At 36.3% G+C, this 22,087-nt stretch overlaps 1 protein-coding gene across 1 annotated transcript in view; it reads right to left on the bottom strand.

Moving 5' to 3' along the window:
* Positions 1 to 22,087, bottom strand: part of CFAP43 (cilia and flagella associated protein 43) — a 136,255-nt gene that overhangs the window by 32,440 nt on the left and 81,728 nt on the right. The window contains exons 26-27 of the mRNA XM_008061089.2: positions 21,381 to 21,461; positions 19,745 to 19,870 (exon numbers count right to left, since the gene is read on the bottom strand). Of these exons, the coding sequence (XP_008059280.1) occupies positions 19,745 to 19,870; positions 21,381 to 21,461 (207 nt within the window). The remainder of the gene's footprint in view (positions 1 to 19,744; positions 19,871 to 21,380; positions 21,462 to 22,087) is intronic.

The raw sequence follows: 22,087 nt of genomic DNA, 5'->3' as shown, positions 1-22,087 counted from the left end.
GCTGGAGAGGGTGTGGTGAAAAGAGAACACTTCTACACTGTTGGTGGGAGTGCAAACTAGTGCAACCTCTGTGGAAATCAGTGTGGTGATTCCTAAAAGCTCTAAAAATTGACCTTCCACATGAACCCGCAATCCCACTGGGAATACACCCTGAAGAACTCAAATCACTCTATAAAAAAGGTACCTGCACACATATGTTTATTGCAGCATTGTTCACAATAGCAAGATCATGGAACCAACCATGCTGTCCATCAAAAGAGGACTGGATTTTAAAAATGTGGTACATATACACAATGGAATATTACGCAGCCATAAAAAAGAGCAAAATCATGAATTTTGCAGCAACCTGGATGGAATTAGAATTTATAATACTGAGTGATCTCTCACAGAAACAAAGATCTGAGTGTCACATGTTCTCACTCGTAAGTGGACCTTGAACAACTATCGTAATACTATAAGAAAAGGATTGACAGTGGTGGGAAACTATGGTGGGTAGGGAGGGGAAGGGAGGTGGGATTAATGGTAGTCAATAGCTGTCTGAGGACAGAGAGGGGCACACCTCATCAACAAGGGTACCTGCACAATGAATATGTGTATGCCTAACCCTTAACTGTACCCCACGATTTTAAAATAAAAAATATGTATTAAAAAAAGTTAATTTTATACCAAAATATATTACCAAAAAAATTATAAAAATTAAAATAATATTATAAAAGGCCTGTTAAACCATTACTAAGAAAAACACAAAAGATGTTTATTTTTAAGATTTTTTTTAAAAGGCCAAGATAATGATAAACACTATTTTAAAAAGTTTAAAAAGGAGTAGGAGACCCCCTTAGACAAAAATGACATATCAAAAAAGACAGATTTTTTAAAAAAGTAATACAGAAAAGACCATGAAAAAAAAAATTAGTTTACCTCATGACATTAAATACAAAATAAAAAGGTCAGGGGTTCCCCTTTATCAGACCCCACCAAAAACCCTTGATAAATTTGAAGGTTGGGCTTAATGAAAAGACACTATCTTCCTAGTTAATACTGAGACAACCCACTCCTCCCTAATCTTCCAACTCCCCAAAAGTTAAATTTTTACCAAAAAAACTTCTGTTCTCCAAAATAAAAAAAGAAAAATTTCAGATTCCCATATTTAAACCCATAATTATAGAAACTAAAACTAAAACAATGACAAAGTCATTTTTATTTGTCCCCAAAACAAAAACAAATCTCCTAAATACAGACCTGATTATCCAACTGAGTTTTAATATGAAAATAAAACAAAATCAAATTAAGGTCCTAATGACATATCTCACAAAAGAAAAAAAAAAATTAGACCTAAGATATAGATTTTTTAAAAAATAGGGAGACCTACAAATTTCCCCTATTCAAATCTCTTTAAAACAGTCAAATAAAATGTCTATTAAAAAAATCTTATTTCCTTAAAAAAAGGTCTCCAACCAATAATTAAAAATCTTATGAACTTTTAAAACCCTATATGTCACCGTACAATACTACAATACTTACAACAAAAGAACCTGATAGATCCCATCAATTAATACAAGATCTAGGAGCAATAAATCCAATAATTCAAACTTGACATCCTATAATTACAAATCTCTATAATCTCCTTAATAAGATCCCTTATAAACATAAATGGTTTAATATGAAAGACCTCAAAGATGCCTTTTAGGTCTGCCCACTAACCCTCCAAAATAGATACCTCTTTGCCTTCAAATAAAAAAATCCTATAAATAAAAAAATGACAACAATACCACTAGACTATATTACCACAGGTTTTCACCAAATCTCCCAACTTATTCAGTCAAATTTTAAAAACTGTCTTAGAAAGGTTTCTGCCTTTGTTCGACACTCAACTTTCACAATATATAAATGATTAAAAAACAAACTCAGATTTCTAAAAAGACTATAGATTTACTTAATTTTCTGAGACAACAAAAATTAAGGGTCTCCAAAGATAAACTAAAATTTATATAACAAAAAATTAAGTACCTTAGATACTTAATCAATACAAACAAAAAATTAGCCGTAAAAAAACCCCAAATAATTAACTATCCTAGACCCCAAACAGAAAAAACTAAAAAAATTCCTAAGTCTAGTAGACTGTTATAGACTATAAATTGATTCATATACAACTAAAACTAAAGATTCATATTCAAAATTATTTTTTAAAACACCAAATTACTTCTAATAGACTAAAAAAAATACAAACATTAAAAAAATTAAAACAGGCCCTAATTACAGCCCCTGTCCTTGCCCTTCCTTCTCTTAAAAAAAACAAAAAAAAAAACCTTTCCATTTATTTATAACAACCAATTAGAAAACATCCACTAAAATACCCAGAATTGAGGTGGGAAAAAACAGTCAATAGCCTTTATGTCTAAATTATTAAATCCTATGTCCAGAGACTGGCCAAAATATGTTCGGACTATCACAACTACTACTTTGCTAATTTAAAAAAGTCAAAAATTAGCTTTCAAAAAAATTCAGATCAATATTCCTCATCAGGATCAGACTATCCTAAGTCAAAGGGCTGGCCATTGACTAACTGATTCCCAAACTTTAAAATATGAGACAATATTATTAAAAAGAGTTAATGTAATATTAACCAAAAATTCTTATATAAATTTATCAAGTTTCCTAAAGGCCAAAAAAAATCAAAATACATTAAGTCTTAACTTTCTAGATATTATTAAATTCCAAACCAAAACCAGATTAAATCTTAAACAAAAAAAAACCACTCTATAAAAGTGTTAGTTTATTTATAAATAGACCTTCTAAAATAATTAAAAATAAAAGACAATAACTATACAATTATTAATAAAAATAAATTATCTATTTATTAAAAGTTACCTAATCAATGGTCTACACAAACTTATAGATTATATACTCTTAAACTAACCCTAAAATTACCTACAAATAAAAAAGTACTATCTATACAGACTCTAAATATAGTTATAAGATAGTCCGTACCCTAAAAAAAATCTAAAGAGAACTTATAAATAATTTTTAAAAATTAGTCCATAAAAATTAATTAAACAAGTCTTGAAAAGTTTACTACCTCCACTGAAATAACTATAACACATCAATAGTCATAAAAAATTCCTTCAAAGACAAAATTAAACTCCTAAATCTTACCCCAACCTGCCTATAATTACTATAAAACCACATTTTACTAAAAAAGAAACAAAAAATTAAAGACTACTCTAAACAACAAAAAAAGAGTCTCCCTCATAAAAAAATTAAGAAACCAATTATTAAAAAACTAATAACTATATTACACAAGAAAAACCATTAGAGAGCCCAAACAATACATAACACACTCTTAAAAACTTATAAATATATAATTATTTATACTATGTCTAAACAAATCTGTAAAAAATATATAATCTGTCAAAAATACATAAAAAATAATCAAAAATCACTTTTTAAAAAAACCTCTGAAATTAAGACTCTTCCAAAATATTCAAATCAATTTCACTAAAATGCTCGAGATTAAAAAGCTTAAATATTTATTAACAATTATTGACCATCTTACTAGATAGATAGTGGCCTACCCAATGACAAAAACTACAACAAGATCTATTTTAAAACTCTTAAGATAAATAATCCCTAGATTTAACATAAAAAATATTAAATCAAACAATAAGTCACTTCACCTTGAAAATATTACATCACAATAAAAACACTCCAAATACAATGAAACTTTCATACACCCTGACATCTGTCATCCTCAAAAAAAATAAAACAAATAACCCAGATTCTAAAAACACACAAAATTAAACTAATATTAAAAACAAAATTGCCTTGAGTTAAATGCCTCCCTATAACTCTCCTTAAAATCAACAGTTCCTTAAAGAGACTTACATTTATCATCTTGTAAATTATTATATAAATTACCATATTTTTAAAAAACCACAGATTTACCAACCCTAAAAACCCAAAATCAATTAAAATATATATATTAGCCATTTCCTATACCCTATCTTCCCTTAAATTAAAAAGACTTCTTACTTAAACTCCTCCTCTTAAATTCACAATTCACCATTTCTAGCCAAAAGATTAAATACTAATTAAGACCTTTAAAAAACCCCTAAACTTCAACCAAATTAAAAAAGAACCTATCAAATACTCCTGACCACTGAGACTACAATAAAACAAGAGTGGAGGGGAAGCAAGATGGCCACCGCATAGATGGATCCCTGAGATTCTCTGAATGTGAGTTTCCCAAAAAGACTATTACTTTTCTTCCTGCACCCCCCCCCCGCCCACCTCCAGCTGCAGTGGTACGAGGCTTGGAGACTTTTGGTCCCACGCGGGGCCAGACATTGCCGCCATCTGCTCCACTATATGTGATTCCAGCGGCTGGGGAATTCCAAATCCCAGACTCCAGCTCCATCCCCCATCACGACCAGCACCCAGCGAGAAGCTGGTCACGTAGGGAGGCTCTGAGCACCCACCCCTTAGAGATACCAGTCCCATTTCTGGCTAAAGTGCCCTGGGAGGGACCCAGAGCCACCACCTGCCCTCTGGAGCTCTGGAGATCGGAAGCCCCAGGCCACCCTGGCTGAGGCACTCAGTGTGTGCGACCACAAGCCTGTGCAAGGGGGCAGAACCCCAAGCTGGCGTAAGGTGCCAATCGCAGGCTTCCAGTTCCAGAGAAGAAAACGCTGGACCCTGTCCTCCACCCCAGCCAGCTAGAGGCACTCCAGATCCAACACCCAGCTGTGCAGCTGGTCCTGCCTAGAGACCCACAGGAGCCCCCTAAAAGTGAAAGTACACCACCTCCACCATTTTCAAGGCATATTTACATCGCATCGCCCCGCCCACCTAGCAGAGCCTCCACCTCGGTTCCCACGGTGACATCATTAACAGGAGACAAAGCCCCTCCCCTACACTGAATAGAGACTAGTGTCACAGACCTTCCAAGCAACAAGCTTGCAACAGAAACAGAGGAGAGAGGCTGGAGATTAGATCTCAGGAACTTGATCCACTAAGGGACCAGAGAGAAAAATCTACACAAATGAAGAAAAACCAGAAGAAGAACATGCGTCCTTCCCAGACTCCTGGAAGAGCAGACACTGAGAAAACTGACTTTGGAATGCAAACAACTGAATGGTCTCAAAATACAACCCTAGACATCAAGACATTAATGGAGAGATTAAAAAGAATTGAGGAGACTCAAGAAGAAACTAGAAGGGAGCTGATATCTGAGATAACACTAATAAAGAATACTGTGAATGAAATAAACAATAAACTGATAAGCACAGAAAGCAGAATTACACAAGCAGAAGAAAGAATCTCAGAGCTTGAGGACCAAAATATAGAAATAACCCAAACTCTTAAGAACACAGAAAACAAGCTCAAAAAGACAGAAAAAACCCTTCAAGAGATGAGCGATTATCTCAAGAGGCCTAACCTAAGAGTGATTGGTCTACCTGAGGCAGAAAGAGAGACAGAGACCACATTGGAACAAACCTTCCATGAGATCATTCAAGAAAACTTCCCTTATCTAATCAATGATGCAAAAACTCAAACACAAGAGATCCAGAGAACCCCTGCAAGACAACAAATGAGAAAACCAACTCCTAGACACATAATAATTTGCCTAAACAAAGTAGGCATAAAAGAAAAAATCCTAAAGGCAGCAAGAGAAAAAGGTCAGATTACCTACCATGGAAAACCAATTAGAATAGCAGCAGATTTATCTACAGAAACCCTGCAGGCTAGGAGAGCTTGGAGCCATATCTTCAAAGTCCTAAAAGATAAACAATTTCAACCAAGAATAACCTACCCTGCCAGATTAAGCTTCATCAGCGAGGGAGAATTAAAATCTTTCCCAGATATCCAATCCCTAAGAACTTACGCTGCCACCAAACCACCTCTACATGAAACACTTAAGAAAGTACTAAACACAGAAGAAAAGGGGAAAAAAAAGAGCAACATTTTTCACAAGAGTACAGGAAAAAGAATAAAATACATGTGAACCAACCCCCCAAACAAAAGGAAGACAATAAACCAAGTGGAAGAACAACTATAAAAGAACTGTATGTTAGGGATGAACTCTCACATTTCAATAATTAGCCTGAATGTGAATGGACTAAATGCACCACTGAAAAGCCATAGAATGGCAAAATGGATAAAAGATCACCAGGCAACAATATACTGCCTTCAAGAGACCCATCTCACTAGAAAGGACACGCACAGACTCAAAGTAAGAGGATGGGAAACAAATTTCCAGGCGAATAGAACACAAAAGAAAGGAGGAGTCGTGATCCTAATTTCAGACAAAATACCATTTAAGCTATCAAAAATTAAAAAAGATACAGAGGGCCACTAAATAATGATAAAAGTCTCCCTCCATCAATAAGAAATATCTATCCTAAACATATATGCACCTAACATAGGTACACCAACTTTTACAAAGCAACTCCTAGGAAAACTAAAGAAAGATATTGATTCTAACATAATCATAACTGGGGACTTTAATACCCCACTCACAACCCTCGACAGATCATCAGGACAAAAAATCAACAACGAGATTCGGAACCTCAATGTGACTCTGGACCAAATGGACTTAATTGATATCTACAGAACACTACATCCAAAGACCAGAGAATACACATTCTACTCATCACCGCACGGGATGTATTCCAAGATCGACCACATACTTGGTCATAAATTAAGCATAAGCAAATATAAAAAGACAGAAATTCTACCATGTACCTTCTCAGACCACAGTGGAATAAAAATAAACATTGACACCAACAAGGTCCCCCCAAAACCCACAAAGACATGGACACTAAACAGCATGATGATAAACAACTCCTGGATCAATGATGAAATCAAAACGGAGATCAAAAGATACTTGGAAACAAATGAATATGAAGAAATATCTTACCAAAATCTCTGGGACGCCTTAAAAGCTGTAGTAAGAGGGGAATTTTATATCCCTACAAACACACATGAAGAAAATGGAAGGAGCACAAATTAATAGACTAACAAGCCACCTAAGGAATCTGGAAAAGCAAGATCACAAAAACCCTAATTTCAGCAGAAGAATCCAGATCACCAAAATAAAAGCCCAAATCCAGGACATAGAAGACAAAAAGACAATACAAAAAATCAATAAAACAAAAAGCTGGTTCTTCGAAAGGATAAACAAGATCGATGGTCCCCTAGCTAGACTGACCAAAAAAAAAGAAAGAAAAAACCCAAATAAGCACAATCAGAAACACAAAAGATGAAGTCACATCTGACCCTGAAGAAATACAAAAGATCATCAGAGACTACTATGTACACTTGTATGGAAACAAACTTGAAAACCTCAAGGAAATGGAGGACTTTCTGTCATCACACAACCTGCCTAGGTTGAAACAAGAAGAAATTGAGACCCTAAATAGACCAATAACAATCAAGGAAATTGACTATGTAATAAGAAAACTACCTACCAAAAAAAGCCCCGGACCAGATGGCTTTCCAGCAGAATTCTACAAGACATTTAAGGAGGAAATGATTCCAATCCTACTGAAGCTATTTCAGGCGATTGAGAAAGATGGAACCCTCCCCAAATCATTTTATGAAGCTAACATCACATCGATACCCAAGCCAGGTAAAAATCCAACAAAAAAAGAGAACTATAGGCCAATATCTTTGATGAATATAGATGCCAAAATTCTCAACAAGATCCTAGCAAACCGGATTCAACAACACATCTCAAAAATCATCCATTATGACCAAGTAGGCTTCATCCCTGGGACGCAAGGCTGGTTCAACATTCACAAAACAATAAATGTAATTAAATACATCAACAGATGTCAAAACAAAAACCACATGATTATATCATTAGATGCAGAAAAAGCTTTTGATAAAATCCAGCACCCTTTCTTGATAAAAACCCTCGAACATCTAGGCATACAGGGAACATACCTCAAAGTAGTAAAAGCCATCTACGAGACACCCACAGCCAGCATACTCCTAAACGGACAAAAATTGGAACCATTTCCCCTGAAAACTGAAACAAGACAAGGATGCCCACTCTCACCCCTCCTGTTCAATATAGTACCGGAAGTCCTGGCTAGAGCGATCAGAGAAGACAAGGCAATCAGGGGTATCCAAATAGGAAAAGAGGAAGTCAAATTATCTCTCTTTGTAGATGACATGATAGTATACCTGGAAAACCCAAGAGAATCTGTCAAAAACCTCCTTACACTGATAAAGGCCTTTGGCAAAGTCTCAGGATATAAAATAAATGTGCAAAGACAATCACATTTATTTACACCAATAATAAACAAACAGAAACCCAAATAAGAAGCACAGTTCCATTCACATTAGCCACAAAAAAAATGAAATACCCTGGCATCTTCCTAACCAGAGACGTGAAAGACCTTTACAATGAAAACTACAAAACTCTGCTCAAAGAAATCAAAGATGACACAAACAAGTGGAAAAATATCCCATGCTCATGAACTGGAAGAATCAACATTGTGAAGATGTCCATCTTACCTAAGGCAATCTACAGATTCAATGCAATACCTATCAAATTACCAGCAACATTCTTCTCAGACCTAGAAAAAACAACACAGGAATTCATATGGACACACAAACAACCAAGAATAACCAAAACAATCCTCAGCAAAAAAAACAAAGCAGGTCGTATCACATTACCCGACTTCAAACTTTACTATAAAGCTACAATCATCAAAACAGCTTGGTATTGGTATAGGAACAGGCATATAGACCAATGGAATAGAATTGAGATTCCAGAGGCAAGACCTCAATTTCTCAACCAACTCATCTTCGACAAAGCCTCCACCACCTACCACTGGGGAGAGGAGAACCTATTCAGTAAATGGTGCTGGGAAAACTGGCTGACCACATGCAGAAGATTGAAACAGGACCCCTATCTATCCCCATACACAAAAATTAACTCCAAATGGATCAGAGACCTAAATATAAAACCTCAAACCATAAGAACCTTAGAAAATGAAGGACATACCCTCATGGAAATTGGAACTGGCATCCAATTCCTGAACAAAACTCGAAACCCACAGGCCATAAGGGACAAGATAGACAAGTGGGACCTCATTAAACTGACAAACTTCTGCAAAGCCAAAGAAACCATCAAGAGAGCAGGAAGACAGCCTACAGACTGGGAAAAAGTATTTGCCAACTCCAGGTCTGACAAAGGCTTAACATCCTGGATCTACAAGGAACTCAAACGTGCTGAAAAGAAAAAAAATAAACAACCCCATTATAAAGTGGGCAAAAGATATGAACAGACACTTCACAAAGGAAGACATCCAAGCAGCCAACAAACACATGAAGAAATGTTCAACCTCATGAATCATCAGGGAGATGCAAATCAAAACCACACTGAGATAACACCTAACTCCAGTCAGAATGGCAATTATCAACAACTCAAAAAATAACAGCTGCTGGAGAGGATATGGCGAAAAGGGAACACTTCTACACTGTTGGTGGGAGTGTAAACTAGTGCAACCTCTGTGGAAAGCAGTGTGGCGATTCCTAAAAGCTCTAAACATCAACCTCCCATATGACCTGCAATCCCCCTACTGGGAATATACCCTGAAGAACTCAAATCACTCTATAAAAAAGATACCTGCACACGAATATGTTCATTGCAGCATTGTTCACAATAGCTAGAACCTGGAACCAACCACGCTGTCCATCAAAAGAGGACTGGATAAAAAAAATGTGGTACATATACACGATGGAATACTATGCAGCCATAAAAAAGAACAAAATCATGAATTTTGCAGCAACCTGGATGAAGCTAGAGTCTATAATACTAAGTGACCTCTCACAGAAACAAAGATCTGAGTACCACATATTCTCACTCATATAGTGGACCTTGATTATCCAATACACTACTATAAGAAAATGATGACAGTGTTGGGAAACTAAGGGGGGGGATGGGACTAATGGTAGTAAACATCTGTCTAGAGACTGGGAGACACCAGTTATCAACAAGGGGACCTGAATGAAGCATATTTGTATACCTAACCCTTAGCTGTACCCCACAATATCAAAATTAAAAATATAGATTAAATTAAAAAAACTACAAAAAAGAGATATTCACACCACACTTGAGTTAAAAAACAACAACCAAAACTTCAATAAAAAAATAAAAAGTCTTTTAAATAAAGCCTCTAAAAATAAAAATTAACTTTAAGTCTTAACCTCCATAAATGTCCCTAATATACTCCTTATAACTGTACCCATATTAACTACTTTAATTGTTCTATCTACTTTATTCGACATTTATGTCAAGGTCCTCTTAATCCTAAACAGCCGTAAGACTATTTCTTCCCTTAAAGACATTCTCAAGAAAAACAAACAAAATGCTTAATTCACCATTGTCTATAGAAAACATTGTTATGATAACTTAATAAATCACCAATATACAAATAATAAAAAGTACCCCATATCATTTTCACACTAATTTGATAATTAATATAATTAAGACCTCATCACCCCAACTATAAAATTTAATACATATCAAATTCTACCTTACAAAAACTTAAAAAATCAGAGACAATTATCTCAGTCAAATAAACACCTTTATCCCAATCCAAACCTAGACAAAGATAATTTCCCTTTAAAATATTTTAATAACAGACTTCCAAAGACCCACCTAAACCACTTCCCTAAATAAAACAATATATAATAAACTACTCAATTCCAAAAATAGACAACTCTTTAAAATATAATGAAACCCCTAAAAACCAAAATACATTTATTTAGAGACATTCCACCAAAAACCTACCAAAATCTAAAATAGAATACTTTTAACTATTAATAATACTTTTAACTATTAATAATTAAAATCTAAAATACAACTCTATATTTTAACTGTTAATAATCCGACTACTTTAAATAAAAAACCTAAAATACCAAAATCTAAAATTGAATACTTTTAACTATTAAAAATACTTTTAACTATTAATAATTAAAATCTAAAATACAACTCTATACTTTTAACTGTTAATAATCCTACTACTTTAAATAAAAAACCTAAAATGATGCCCCAGGTCTATAAATTAAAAACTATTATTACAAAACAAGATTCCCCTGAAGAAATTAAACCCTTTTTAAAATTAAAAATAAAACTTCAAATACATCAAAACCAACCTCAAACCCTAAAGATTATTACATAATCCTAATAATGATCCCATAAATCATAATTAAAATTAAAGATTTAAAACAAGCTATGAAAATTAAAACAGATTAAAAAAACAAATACTTAAAGAAAATAAATAAAATTTACAATTATTCTAAATAAGAATAATTACTATACATATACTACAAAATGACCACAAACTCAAATGGTGCCATTTTCCATTGACTGAGACACAGATCCTATAAAAATAAATTGTATATTAGCCCTATACCAAGATAAAAATACCTAAAAAAATAAGACTTACAAGTCTATCCTTACTTTACCCTATCTTACAAAAACCAGACCCAAAAATAATCCCTTTCTTTTCTATAAAAAAAATTAAGCTACTCTTCATATCTCTCTAGATAAAAAAAAAAAAAATTCACTACTCCCATAAGACAACTACAGCTACAAACTTATATTCACATCCTAAATATCTCAAAAATACATTAAAACAACTACTCTAACTTTAATATCCCCCAGCTAGATAGATAATGAAACTATTTTTAAAAAAACACTTAAAGACCTATTACCACCCAAATAGACTAAAACCTATTATTTGATTCAATTAACCATACCATTCACCTTGACATTTCACTCCAACTCAAAAATTCAACACCAAAATAAAAACAAAAGATCATTACAAAAATCATTTGACCCTAATATATACATTAATGGCATAAAAATTCCCTGAAAGGTCTTCAACATTTAAAACTAAAAGCCAAATAGTCACAGTATTTAAATCTATACCCCTCTAATAACCTACCATTAACAGAAATATAAATTAAATCAATTATATTTATTATAATCAAAAAAAATTTATCAACTATACCAAAAATACTATTAAAAATAACTAAACATAATTAAACACTTGACTTTAAAAAATTAAATAATATTAACAAAAAAAGACTATATTTTGTAAATTACACTTTTATTCCAAATAACACTACTCCTAATAAAATTATCACCAAAACATTACAAAGACTAACTACTCTGACTAATAAATTCACTAAAAATTCTAAAATTAGTAATGCTTTTACAGATCAATTAAAAAATTAATTCAAATTAATTTAAATTATTTAAAAAATAAAAAATAATAATGCCAATCTTAACTTCCCTCATAATCATAACAAACATATTAATAACCATAAATTATTACATAATTCTCTGTTAAAAATTTAACTGCAAAACTTATAAAAACTGCCATCATTAAACAAATGCCCATAAATTATACCCATAATAATCTCATGATAATCAAAACCAAATTGAATCTTTTTAAAAAGAATAAAAAAACTATTTAAAAAATTTGAGACAAATCTAACTTATAATAAAAATAAAATTAAAAGTCCTTAAAAGAAGAGAAGGGGAAATTACAAAAAACAAAATAATGATTTATTTTCAAAATAATGTCTAAATATTTCACTTCCTGGTTCTTCATGCCTTTTTGACAGACTTTTTAAAAATCAACAAAATCCAATCAAACGTCATATATATAAAATAAATAACTTCTCTAAACCAATCAAACATATAATTTAGATTACATCCCCAAAATAATCTCTACGATACCCTGCCAATAAAAAACCAAACAAAAGACTTACACTTTAAAACATAAATACACTCACTATAACTACCTCAGTGTGCCTGCTCACCAGAGGCACCCATTCTTCAAAAATCGGTGTTAAAAGAAACTACTTCACTCCTCTGATCCCTGAGTCTCCACATCGTATTGTAACAAGACTTAAAAAAGTTGTCCTCTAGCCGGGCTCGGTGGCTCAGCCTGTAATCCCGCGCCTTTGGGAGGCTGAGGTGAGTGGATTGCCTGAGCCCGTGGGTTTGAGACCCGCCTGGGCAGCGAGACCTCATCTCTACAATAAATCAAAAAATTAGCAGGGTGTGGTAGCGCACGCCTGTAGTTCCAGTTACTTGGAAGGCTGAGGCGGAAGGATCACCAGAGCCCAGGAGGGCGAGGCTGCGGTGGCTGGGAGCGGCCACTGCACTCTAGTCTGGGCGACAGAGTAAGACTCCAACTCAAAAAAAAAAAAAAAAAAATTGTCCTCATTTCCCACATATGGAGAACCATAGAGTAGGGTAAGGGGGACACAGAACAGGACTGGGTGGAATGGGAGAGAGATCTCCACCATATTTAGAAAGATGAGGTGACAATTGCGTAGAGATCCCAAAGAGGTGATAAATCAAGTCATATATCTACATGGGGGAAGAACACTCTAGGCAGAAGATACAGCATGCTAAGACCCTGAAGCAAGAATGAGCTGTGGGTGTTTAGTAAAGAGTTTGCTGGGTGTCTGAGGAACAGCAAGGAATTCAAGGGAACCTGGAACAGTTAACAAAGAACAGAGTGATAGGAGATGAAATTTGTTGGGATTACAGGGATTGGGGTGGGTGCCTGTAGTAAAACTAAGGTAATAAATCTGGGGAAATGTGACAGTAATTTGGATTAGGGGAGTAGCTGTAGAGATGTCACAAGAGAAGCTACTGGGAAATCAAAAAGTAGGGAGTTGGAAGGGCAGAATTGCGGTTTCAGAGTACTGCTCCTGTGGAGAAAAAAGCAGCTTGAAAGAGGGAGGTACCCCTTGGAGACTTGGGGGTAAAAGGGAAGAAGGAAGATGTGGAAATTAAGAGTAATGCTGAAATAAAAGAAAATCATAAAATCAGAAGACATACTAGCCTCTTCTTTAAGTAAGAACACCACTAGGGGTCCCCAACCTCCACGCATGGACTGGTACAGGTCTGTGACCTGTTAGGAAACAGGCTGCACAGCAGGAAGTGAGTTGTGGACTGAAGTTTCATCTGCATTTATAGTCACTCCCCTTTGTTCGCACTACCGCCTGAGCTCCACCCGTCAGATCAGCAGAAATTAATTAGATTCTTATAGGAGCGCAAACCCTATTGTCAACTGTGCATGCGAGGGATCTAGGTTGTGCACTCCTTATGACTGTCTAATACCTGATGATCTGAGGTGGAGCTACAGTGGTGATGCTGTGCTGGGGAGTGACTGTAAATATAGATTAATATTAGCAGTAATGTTTCACCGCACAAAGATCATAATAACAATTGCTTGCTGACTGAAAACCCTATCAGTGAGTGGCACATGAGTTGATGCACTTCAATTGCACAGCTGCATCTTGTGGCAAGCTTTAAGTCAGGATCTGACTCTTATTTAGTCTGCACATGGCCCACTCATTATTTTATTTACCACTTTCATCCACATCTCTTTCCTGCACTGTGCACTTGTTTCAGACATAGTTTTTGGTAAATCCACAAGCTAACCCTAGACAAAATGAGTAAAAACCAGATATCACTATAGAGAGCTTCTTTGAAAAGGGGAAAAACCCAATGATGAGACAGCAGAAGACTCTAACAACAAAAAGAAAGTTGCATTTAAAAGAGAATGCCAAGACTCCTACTTAAATTACAGGTTCATTGCAACAAGTGATTCACATTCTCGAAGCCTGCTCTGTATAATATGTGGTGACTGACTATTCAACCTTCAAAACTGCTTAGCCACATGGAGACCAAGCACCCTGCATTAAAAGACAAGGCTTTGGAGTTTTTCAAAAGAAAAAAATGTTAACACAAAGAACAGAAGCAATTATTGAAGGCCATCACTTCATTAAATATGTCTGCACTGAGAGCATTATTCTAAGTGACTAACCACATTGCTAAAGCTTAAGAAGTGCTTTACTATTGATGAAGAGTTGGTCCTGTCTGCTGCTAAGGACATTTTAGTCATTAACTTTTAGGAGAAGCTGCAGTTCAAAAGGTGGCATGTGCGAATTAATGAACTAGCAGATGATATGGATGCACAATTGTTAGAGAGGATTAATAAGTCACCATGGCACACAATCCAGGTTGACGAGTCTACAAATATTGACAACAAGGCAACGGTGCTAGTTTTTGCATGATATATTTTTCAAGAGGATGTGCAGGAGAATATGTTATATACACTTTTGTTGCCAACCAATACCACAGCTGCAGAGCTATTCAAATCTTTGAATGATTACATATCAGCAAAACTGAATTGGTCATTTTATGTCGGTATACGCACGGATGGATTGGCTGCCATAAATGCGCAGCTTTTTGGTTTCACTACTTGGGTTAAAGAGGTTGCTTCTGAAAGTGAGTCTACACACTGTGTCGTTGAAAGAGAAATGCTGGCTAACCGAAAAATGTCACCTGAACTTAACAACATTTTACAGGATGCAGTTAAAATGATCAAACACATTAAAGTACATGCCTTAACTCATATCTGTTCATGCAGCTCTGTGAGGACATGTATATTCTCTCATACATGGAAGTGAGATGGCTTTCTAAAGATAGATCACTGACCAGAGTTTTTGAATTACAAGTTTTGCTCCAGAGATTTCTTTTAGAAAAACCGTATTCACCAGCTTCAGTGACACAGAATGCGTTGCAAAATTTGTTTACTTGTGTCACAATTTCAACCTGCTCAATGAACTCAATCTGTCACTTTAGGGGAGAACAACTGTGTTCAAGTCAGCAGACAAAGTGGCTATATTCAAAGCCAAACTAGAATTATGGGAACGATGAGCGAACATTGGGATTTTTGACATGTTTCAAACATTAGCGGAGATTTTGAAAGAGACTGAGCCAGGGCTTCCTTTATACCAGCTGATGCATGATCACCTATCTCAGCTTTCAAAAGACTTTGAGAATTACTTTCCAATCACAAAAGACCCTTAACTGGGAAGGAATGGATCCACAACCCATTTGTGAATATGCCAGGTGGGTAAATCGACTTTGTCCATGATAGAAGAAGATCAACTGCTCGAGATCGCAAATGACGATGGCCTTAAAAGTATGTATCAGACAATTTCAAATCTCCATATATTCTGGAGTAAAGTCAAGACAGAATATTCCGAGATTGCCACAAAAGCACCAAAAAGCCAGCTTCCATTTCCAATAGCCTATCTTTGCAAAGCAGGGATTTTTGTTGTTGTTGTTGTTTTGCAGTGATAGCAACCAAAACGAGATTATGGAGTAGAATGGACATAAGCAACACACTTCAGGTGTCACTGTCTCCCATCACCCCCGATGAGACCATCTAGTTACAGGAAAACGAGCTCAGGGCTCCTACTGATTCTGCATTATGGTGAGTTGTATAATTATTTCATTATATATTACAATGTAATAATAGTATAAATAAAGCGCACAATAAATGTAATCATTCTTGAATCATACTGAAACCATCCCTATCCCACTCTCAGCTCCATGGAAAAACTATCTTCCACAAAACCGGTCCCTGATGCCAAAAAGGTTGGGGACAGCTGGCTTAAAGAACTTAACTCTATAGCAAACTAATAACATCCATACAGAAAGAGAGAAAAATAATTAGTCCAAACATTTCTCAGTATAATATGCTGGTGGTATACTCTCTGTGGGACAAATCCTAAGACAAAAAAAGATAAAAGGAAATCTTAAAATTGATGAAGTAAACTTTTTTTTTTTTTTTTTTGAGTTGGAGTCTGACTCTGTCGCCCAGAGTGGAGTGCAGTGGCCACTCCCAGCCACCGCAGCCTCGACCTGCTGGGCTCCGGCCATCCTTCCGCCTCAGCCTTCCAAGTTGCTGGAACTACAGGCGCGCGCTACCACACCCAGCTAATTTTTTGATTTATTGTAGAGATGAGGTCTCGCCAAGTTGCCCAGGCGGGTCTCGAACCCTCGGGCTCAGGCAATCCACTCACTAAACTTGTTTTTGATAGGGGTATTTTATGTATACTGTAGGAATGAGCAAATGAGTAAATTTTTTTAATATCTTGAACTAGAGTTTTCATTGAAAAAGGAAATCTAAATATTAAATGAAGGAAAGAGAAATAATCCTGTGCTTGTAAATTGGAACTGGAGGCAACTGTGTGTGCATGTGTGTGTGTTGGGGGGGTGGATTTCAGTTCTGTTCACTGAAATGAGCTAATGGTAATGACTCACTACCCTTATAGCAATTGAGCACATCTAGTGCCCATATTTTGGTCTCTGAATAATAATTCCCAGTAGAAGGAATCAGGGATTTACACAAACAAACAAACAAACAAAGCAAAACCTGATTTTAGATGCCCAGAACATCTTGTGTTAGAAATGGAGAAAATGCTCAAAAACTGACAAGAATATGTGAAAAGGACACAGATGACAACTTGAAGAAGTTCGAAAAACTTTGAACATCAGAAAGAATATTGACAGTACTGGATTAAAATACATTATGTTTTAAAAATAATATTTTTAAGAAAGAGTGGGACTGGGGTAAGGCAGAGAGAAAGCTCTTCTTTGAAGAATAATACTAATAAATATAGAACAAATGATAAAAACTAAAGGAACCATTTTGCATTCACTGTAATAATGATTCAGGCAAGGGTCATCAATAAATGCCAAAAGACAGAATGAACAGAGAGTCACACAATCTCAAAATGTCACTCCAAAGATTTGTCATTAAATACAAAGGAGAAAGAGAACTTGCATAATAAAGAAATCTGGAGAGCACATCCTTACTAATGACAATATTTAATGTCACCAATAGTGGGACTAACTGACATCAGGTACCTTCTGATATAATGCACTGAAGACATAGTATTTACCTAAATCTAATAATGAGAAAACAATCAAATGCAACTTGAGGAATTCCCCAAAACAACTAGCCTCGATTTTTTTTTTTAAAAGTCTATGTCATGGAACCCACATGCACACAAAGCTGTAGAACTGTTCTAGATTAAAGGAGACCAAAAGAAAAAAGAAAAAGAAAAGAAAACAAAGTACAATTAATTAGACTTTTGGATTAACAGCAACAAAAAACTATGAGGGACATTACTTGGACCATAGGGTAATTAAATATGGGCTGTAGGCTAGGCACAGTGACTCATACCTGTAATCTCAGCACTTTGGGAAGCTGTGGCAGGAGGATCACTTGAGCCCAGGAGTTTGAGAACAGCCTGGGCAACATAAAGACCTCATCTCCACAAAAGAAAAAAAAAAGTAGCCAGGCATGGTGGCATGTATCAGTAGCCCCAGTTACTGAGGAGACTAAGATAGGAAGATCACTTGAGTCCAGGAGGTTGAGGCTGCAATGAGCTGGAATCACACCACTGCACTCCACCCTCGGTTACAGAGTGAGAGTGCTGAGCTAGGGGGAAAATGGAGTAACACTGCTGAGCAACCCTAAGCACCAACTGAGATTAAGATCATTAATTTAGAGAGAAACCAGCCAATAGTTTTTTTTCTTTTTCCACTGCATGGGTGCAGGTACAGAGAAGGCAGAGTACTAGATTTAATTGAGGTTGGGGTTTCAGTAGGTAAGTATGAATAAGGAGCCAGAAAGTGAGGGTGCAGGTGGGAGACTATTTTATGTAACAAAACTGTGGGAGTAAATGCAGTTGAAAGGTCACCACCCTCTATTCCTTTGACATCTATACGTCCTTACTCCTTAAAAATCTTCATTTTTTTCAGTATTACTGGTTTTGACTTTAGGTAAGTACAATCTTAGGTTAAAATGCAAGGGATGTGGGGAACTTCTGTGAATAAAAACATACATAGACAGATTAATGACAGATTTAAAGAAGCTGTTCATGAGACATAGCCACTAGCAACCTGGCAAGCTGTCCTACCTCAAATAGTAGTATGATTTTATTTTCTCCACAGAAGACTAAATATTAGTTACTTGGTTGCATACCATCATCTTATACATCCCCACTGTAATTATAAGCAATTTTAATGTGAGACTGTTTCTTTGCAACTGGAAGGAGATAAAAGTGGCAGAAATGCATTGCAAAAACCTCAAGTTAGAATTGTAAAGAATGTGCTACATTGATTGTATAATACCTTTTCCAAATCCTTTCCTTGAGACGAAGAACAAATCAAGCAAATTATCACTAAATTCAAATATAAACAATCTAGAACAATATCTTGCTTTGGCTTAGACATGCTATAATAGGTGTTCATTGAGCATTTGAAGAATGAATGAAGGACCAAATGAGTTATAATGTTGTGGGAAACGTTGAAATCAATAAGAACCTTTAAAAACCATTGCTAAGCCGGGCTCGGTGGCTCAGCCTGTAATCCCTCGCCTTTGGGAGGCTGAGGTGAGTGGATTGCCTGAGCCCGCAGGTTCGAGACCCGCCTGGGCAGCGAGACCTCATCTCTACAATAAATCAAAAAATCAGCCGGGCATGGTAGCGCGTGCCTGTAATTCCAGCTACTCGGAAGGCTAAGGTGGAAGGATCGCCGGAGCCCAGCAGGTCGAGGCTGCGGTGGCCGGGAGCGGCCACTGCACTCCAGTCTGGGTGACAGAGTGAGACTCCAACTCAAAAAAAACCCCCAAAAAACCATTGCTACATATTCCTTTTGTTTTAAATTGTTCTAACTCCTTAAATTTATTTCCACCTACTTCTCTAAATTATCTTGAGAATTTAAACTGACACACTATCCTTAAGCTATTAAAGTACTGAAAAAATAAAGAACATTTGAAAACATATTGAAACAAAACCTTGGATATGGCAGGTTATATTAATTCTTTGCTTTTCTGACCTTTCTGTACTTATCTCTTTCTTCATTTAACTCCCTGACTTTTTTCTCATACTCTCTGAATTGTTTCCTTTCTTCTTCAGACCACAGAGCATCTGATTTTGCCATGAAAGCAGGTTGAGGAATCACCTAAAAATAGAAAGAAAAGTATGTACTCTAGCTCAAACATACATGCGGTAGCACAGCAAAGACTCAGACTTATCATTCCAGTTAAAAAAAAAAAAGTCCTTTAAAAGGGTATAATCCTTCACGTTGACAAGGACAATGACCTGACACCTTGACCACAGATATTTTTTAAATGTTATGACTGTTTTTCTGTGACTTAGGTGAGGGGGGATAGTACAGGATACAACCAGACTCTTAGATGATAAACTCAGAAGTGTGTGCTGTTATCTTTACAGCTAAAGCTACACCTGAGCTCCAGGAACACTTGTGACGGGAACCCAAGAAAACCTGGAATTATCTTTTGGAGGGCAGGCCCCTTGTAGCACAGGCTTCCCTTGCTAGGTAAGTCTTCTAGGAACCCATCAGCATTGGTGTACCAGCTAGCATTGTTGTGAGAGGCTGCATTCAGCTTCAGTGAAAATTTTTTTGGAGATTCTTTCAATGCATTTGCCCGTTTCATAATGGGTTACTTATACAAATAACCTGCCCATGCTGTGCTGAGTGTTCAGCAGTTTTTGGCCCAAAATGGCACAACCCCCATGCCCCATCCGCTCTATTCACCCAAATGTCACCCAAGGAAACTTTTTTTGGTTTCCTTGGATGAGAAAATTCCCCAAAGGGAAACATTTTGCCAATGTGGAAGAGGTGAAACAAAAAACACAGAAGCACTAAAAGGCATCAAAATTGATAAGTTCAAAAACTGTCGTGAGTGTGGAAAAAGCATATTGATAGGTGTATTACATCAAACAGAGAGTGCTTGAAAGGTGACTTAAATTTAAACATGTAAGAACAAGCCGGGCTCGGTGGCTCAACCTGTAATCCCGCGCCTTTGGGAGGCTGAGGTGAGTGGATTCGAGACCTGCCTGGGCAGCGAGACCTCATCTCTACAATAAATCAAAAAATCAGCCAGGCGTGGTAGCGCATGCCTGTAATTCCAGCTACTTGGAAGGCTGAGGCGGAAGGATCGCCAGAGCCCAGCAGGTCGAGGCTGCGGTGGCTGGGAGCGGCCACTGCACTCCAGTCTGGGCGACAGAGTGAGACTCCAACTCAAAAAAAATAAAAAAATAAAAATAAAAAAATAAACATGTAAGAACAAATACACAATTTTTAATAAATAAATTATGGTTTTTGTGGGGTCCCCTCTCATATGTTGAGTATCAAAGAAAATGTTTCCTGATACATCTGGGAAATTACAAATGAAGCAGTATCCCTGCCTTCTGTACAGACCAAAGCCACTGTGGATACTTATTTTCGTTCATTTATTTGTTTGCTTCTTGTTAAATTGGAAGGCAAACCTGCAGCTTCAAATTTCTTATTTGCCTAATGTGTTATGTTTATAAGGTACTAGAAGGTGGTGTAATTTTTGTTGCTGTAGAATTTCTAAAACTCGGGTTCATATAGGACAAAAGTCATAAAATTTAAATAGCTTTTTCTGCCTCCTTCCACCTTACACAAGGATGGTCAGAAATCTCACCATTCTCAAAATGTCTTCCTTCTTGACTTCTAGAACTCCTCCCATCATGTCCATTAAGGCTCGGAGTCTTGTATCAGTGCCCTGGAAAAGAGTCAGAATCACAAAGGGCAATGAAGACAGAGTTCTGACACTCTGGGTAGCACCAGGGACAGCCTCTCACCCAAGGTTAAAATAACTGCATTTGGGACGGGGAAAGTGGGCAGTGGAGATGGAGGCCAACTGAGATGTGAGTGACCTTTGACCATGACATATGTGTTGATGTGTTTCTATGATAGAATATAAGACAGTCTGAATGGCTGTTATTACAAAGTCAAGGCCAGGTGCAATGACTCACATCTATAATCACAGCAGTTTTGGAGATCAAAGGCAGGACAACTGCTTGAGCCCTGGAGTCCAAGACCAGCCTAGGCAACATTGCGAGACTTCATGTCTACAAAAAATCAAAAAATAAACTGGACATAGTGGCATGTGACTGTAGTGCCAGCTACTCAGGAGGCTGAGGTGAAAGAATCGTCTGAGCCAGGAGGTCAAGGGTGTTGTGAGTTGTGACTGTGCTACTGTACCAGCTGGGACAACAGATTGAGATCCCAACTCAAAACAAACAAACAAAAAACTCCCCAAAATTCTCATCAAAAACAGCAGATGTTGACAAGGTTGTAGAGAAAAAGAAACACATGTACACTGTTGGTGGGAATGTAAGATGTGGA

This window comes from Carlito syrichta, unplaced genomic scaffold (genome assembly GCF_000164805.1).
Source record: "Carlito syrichta isolate Samal-C Ts95f unplaced genomic scaffold, Tarsius_syrichta-2.0.1 Scaffold305070, whole genome shotgun sequence".
NCBI lineage: Eukaryota > Metazoa > Chordata > Mammalia > Primates > Tarsiidae > Carlito > Carlito syrichta.
The sequence above is the reverse complement of the archived record's forward strand: the minus strand, read 5'-3'. Positions and strand labels throughout refer to the sequence as shown.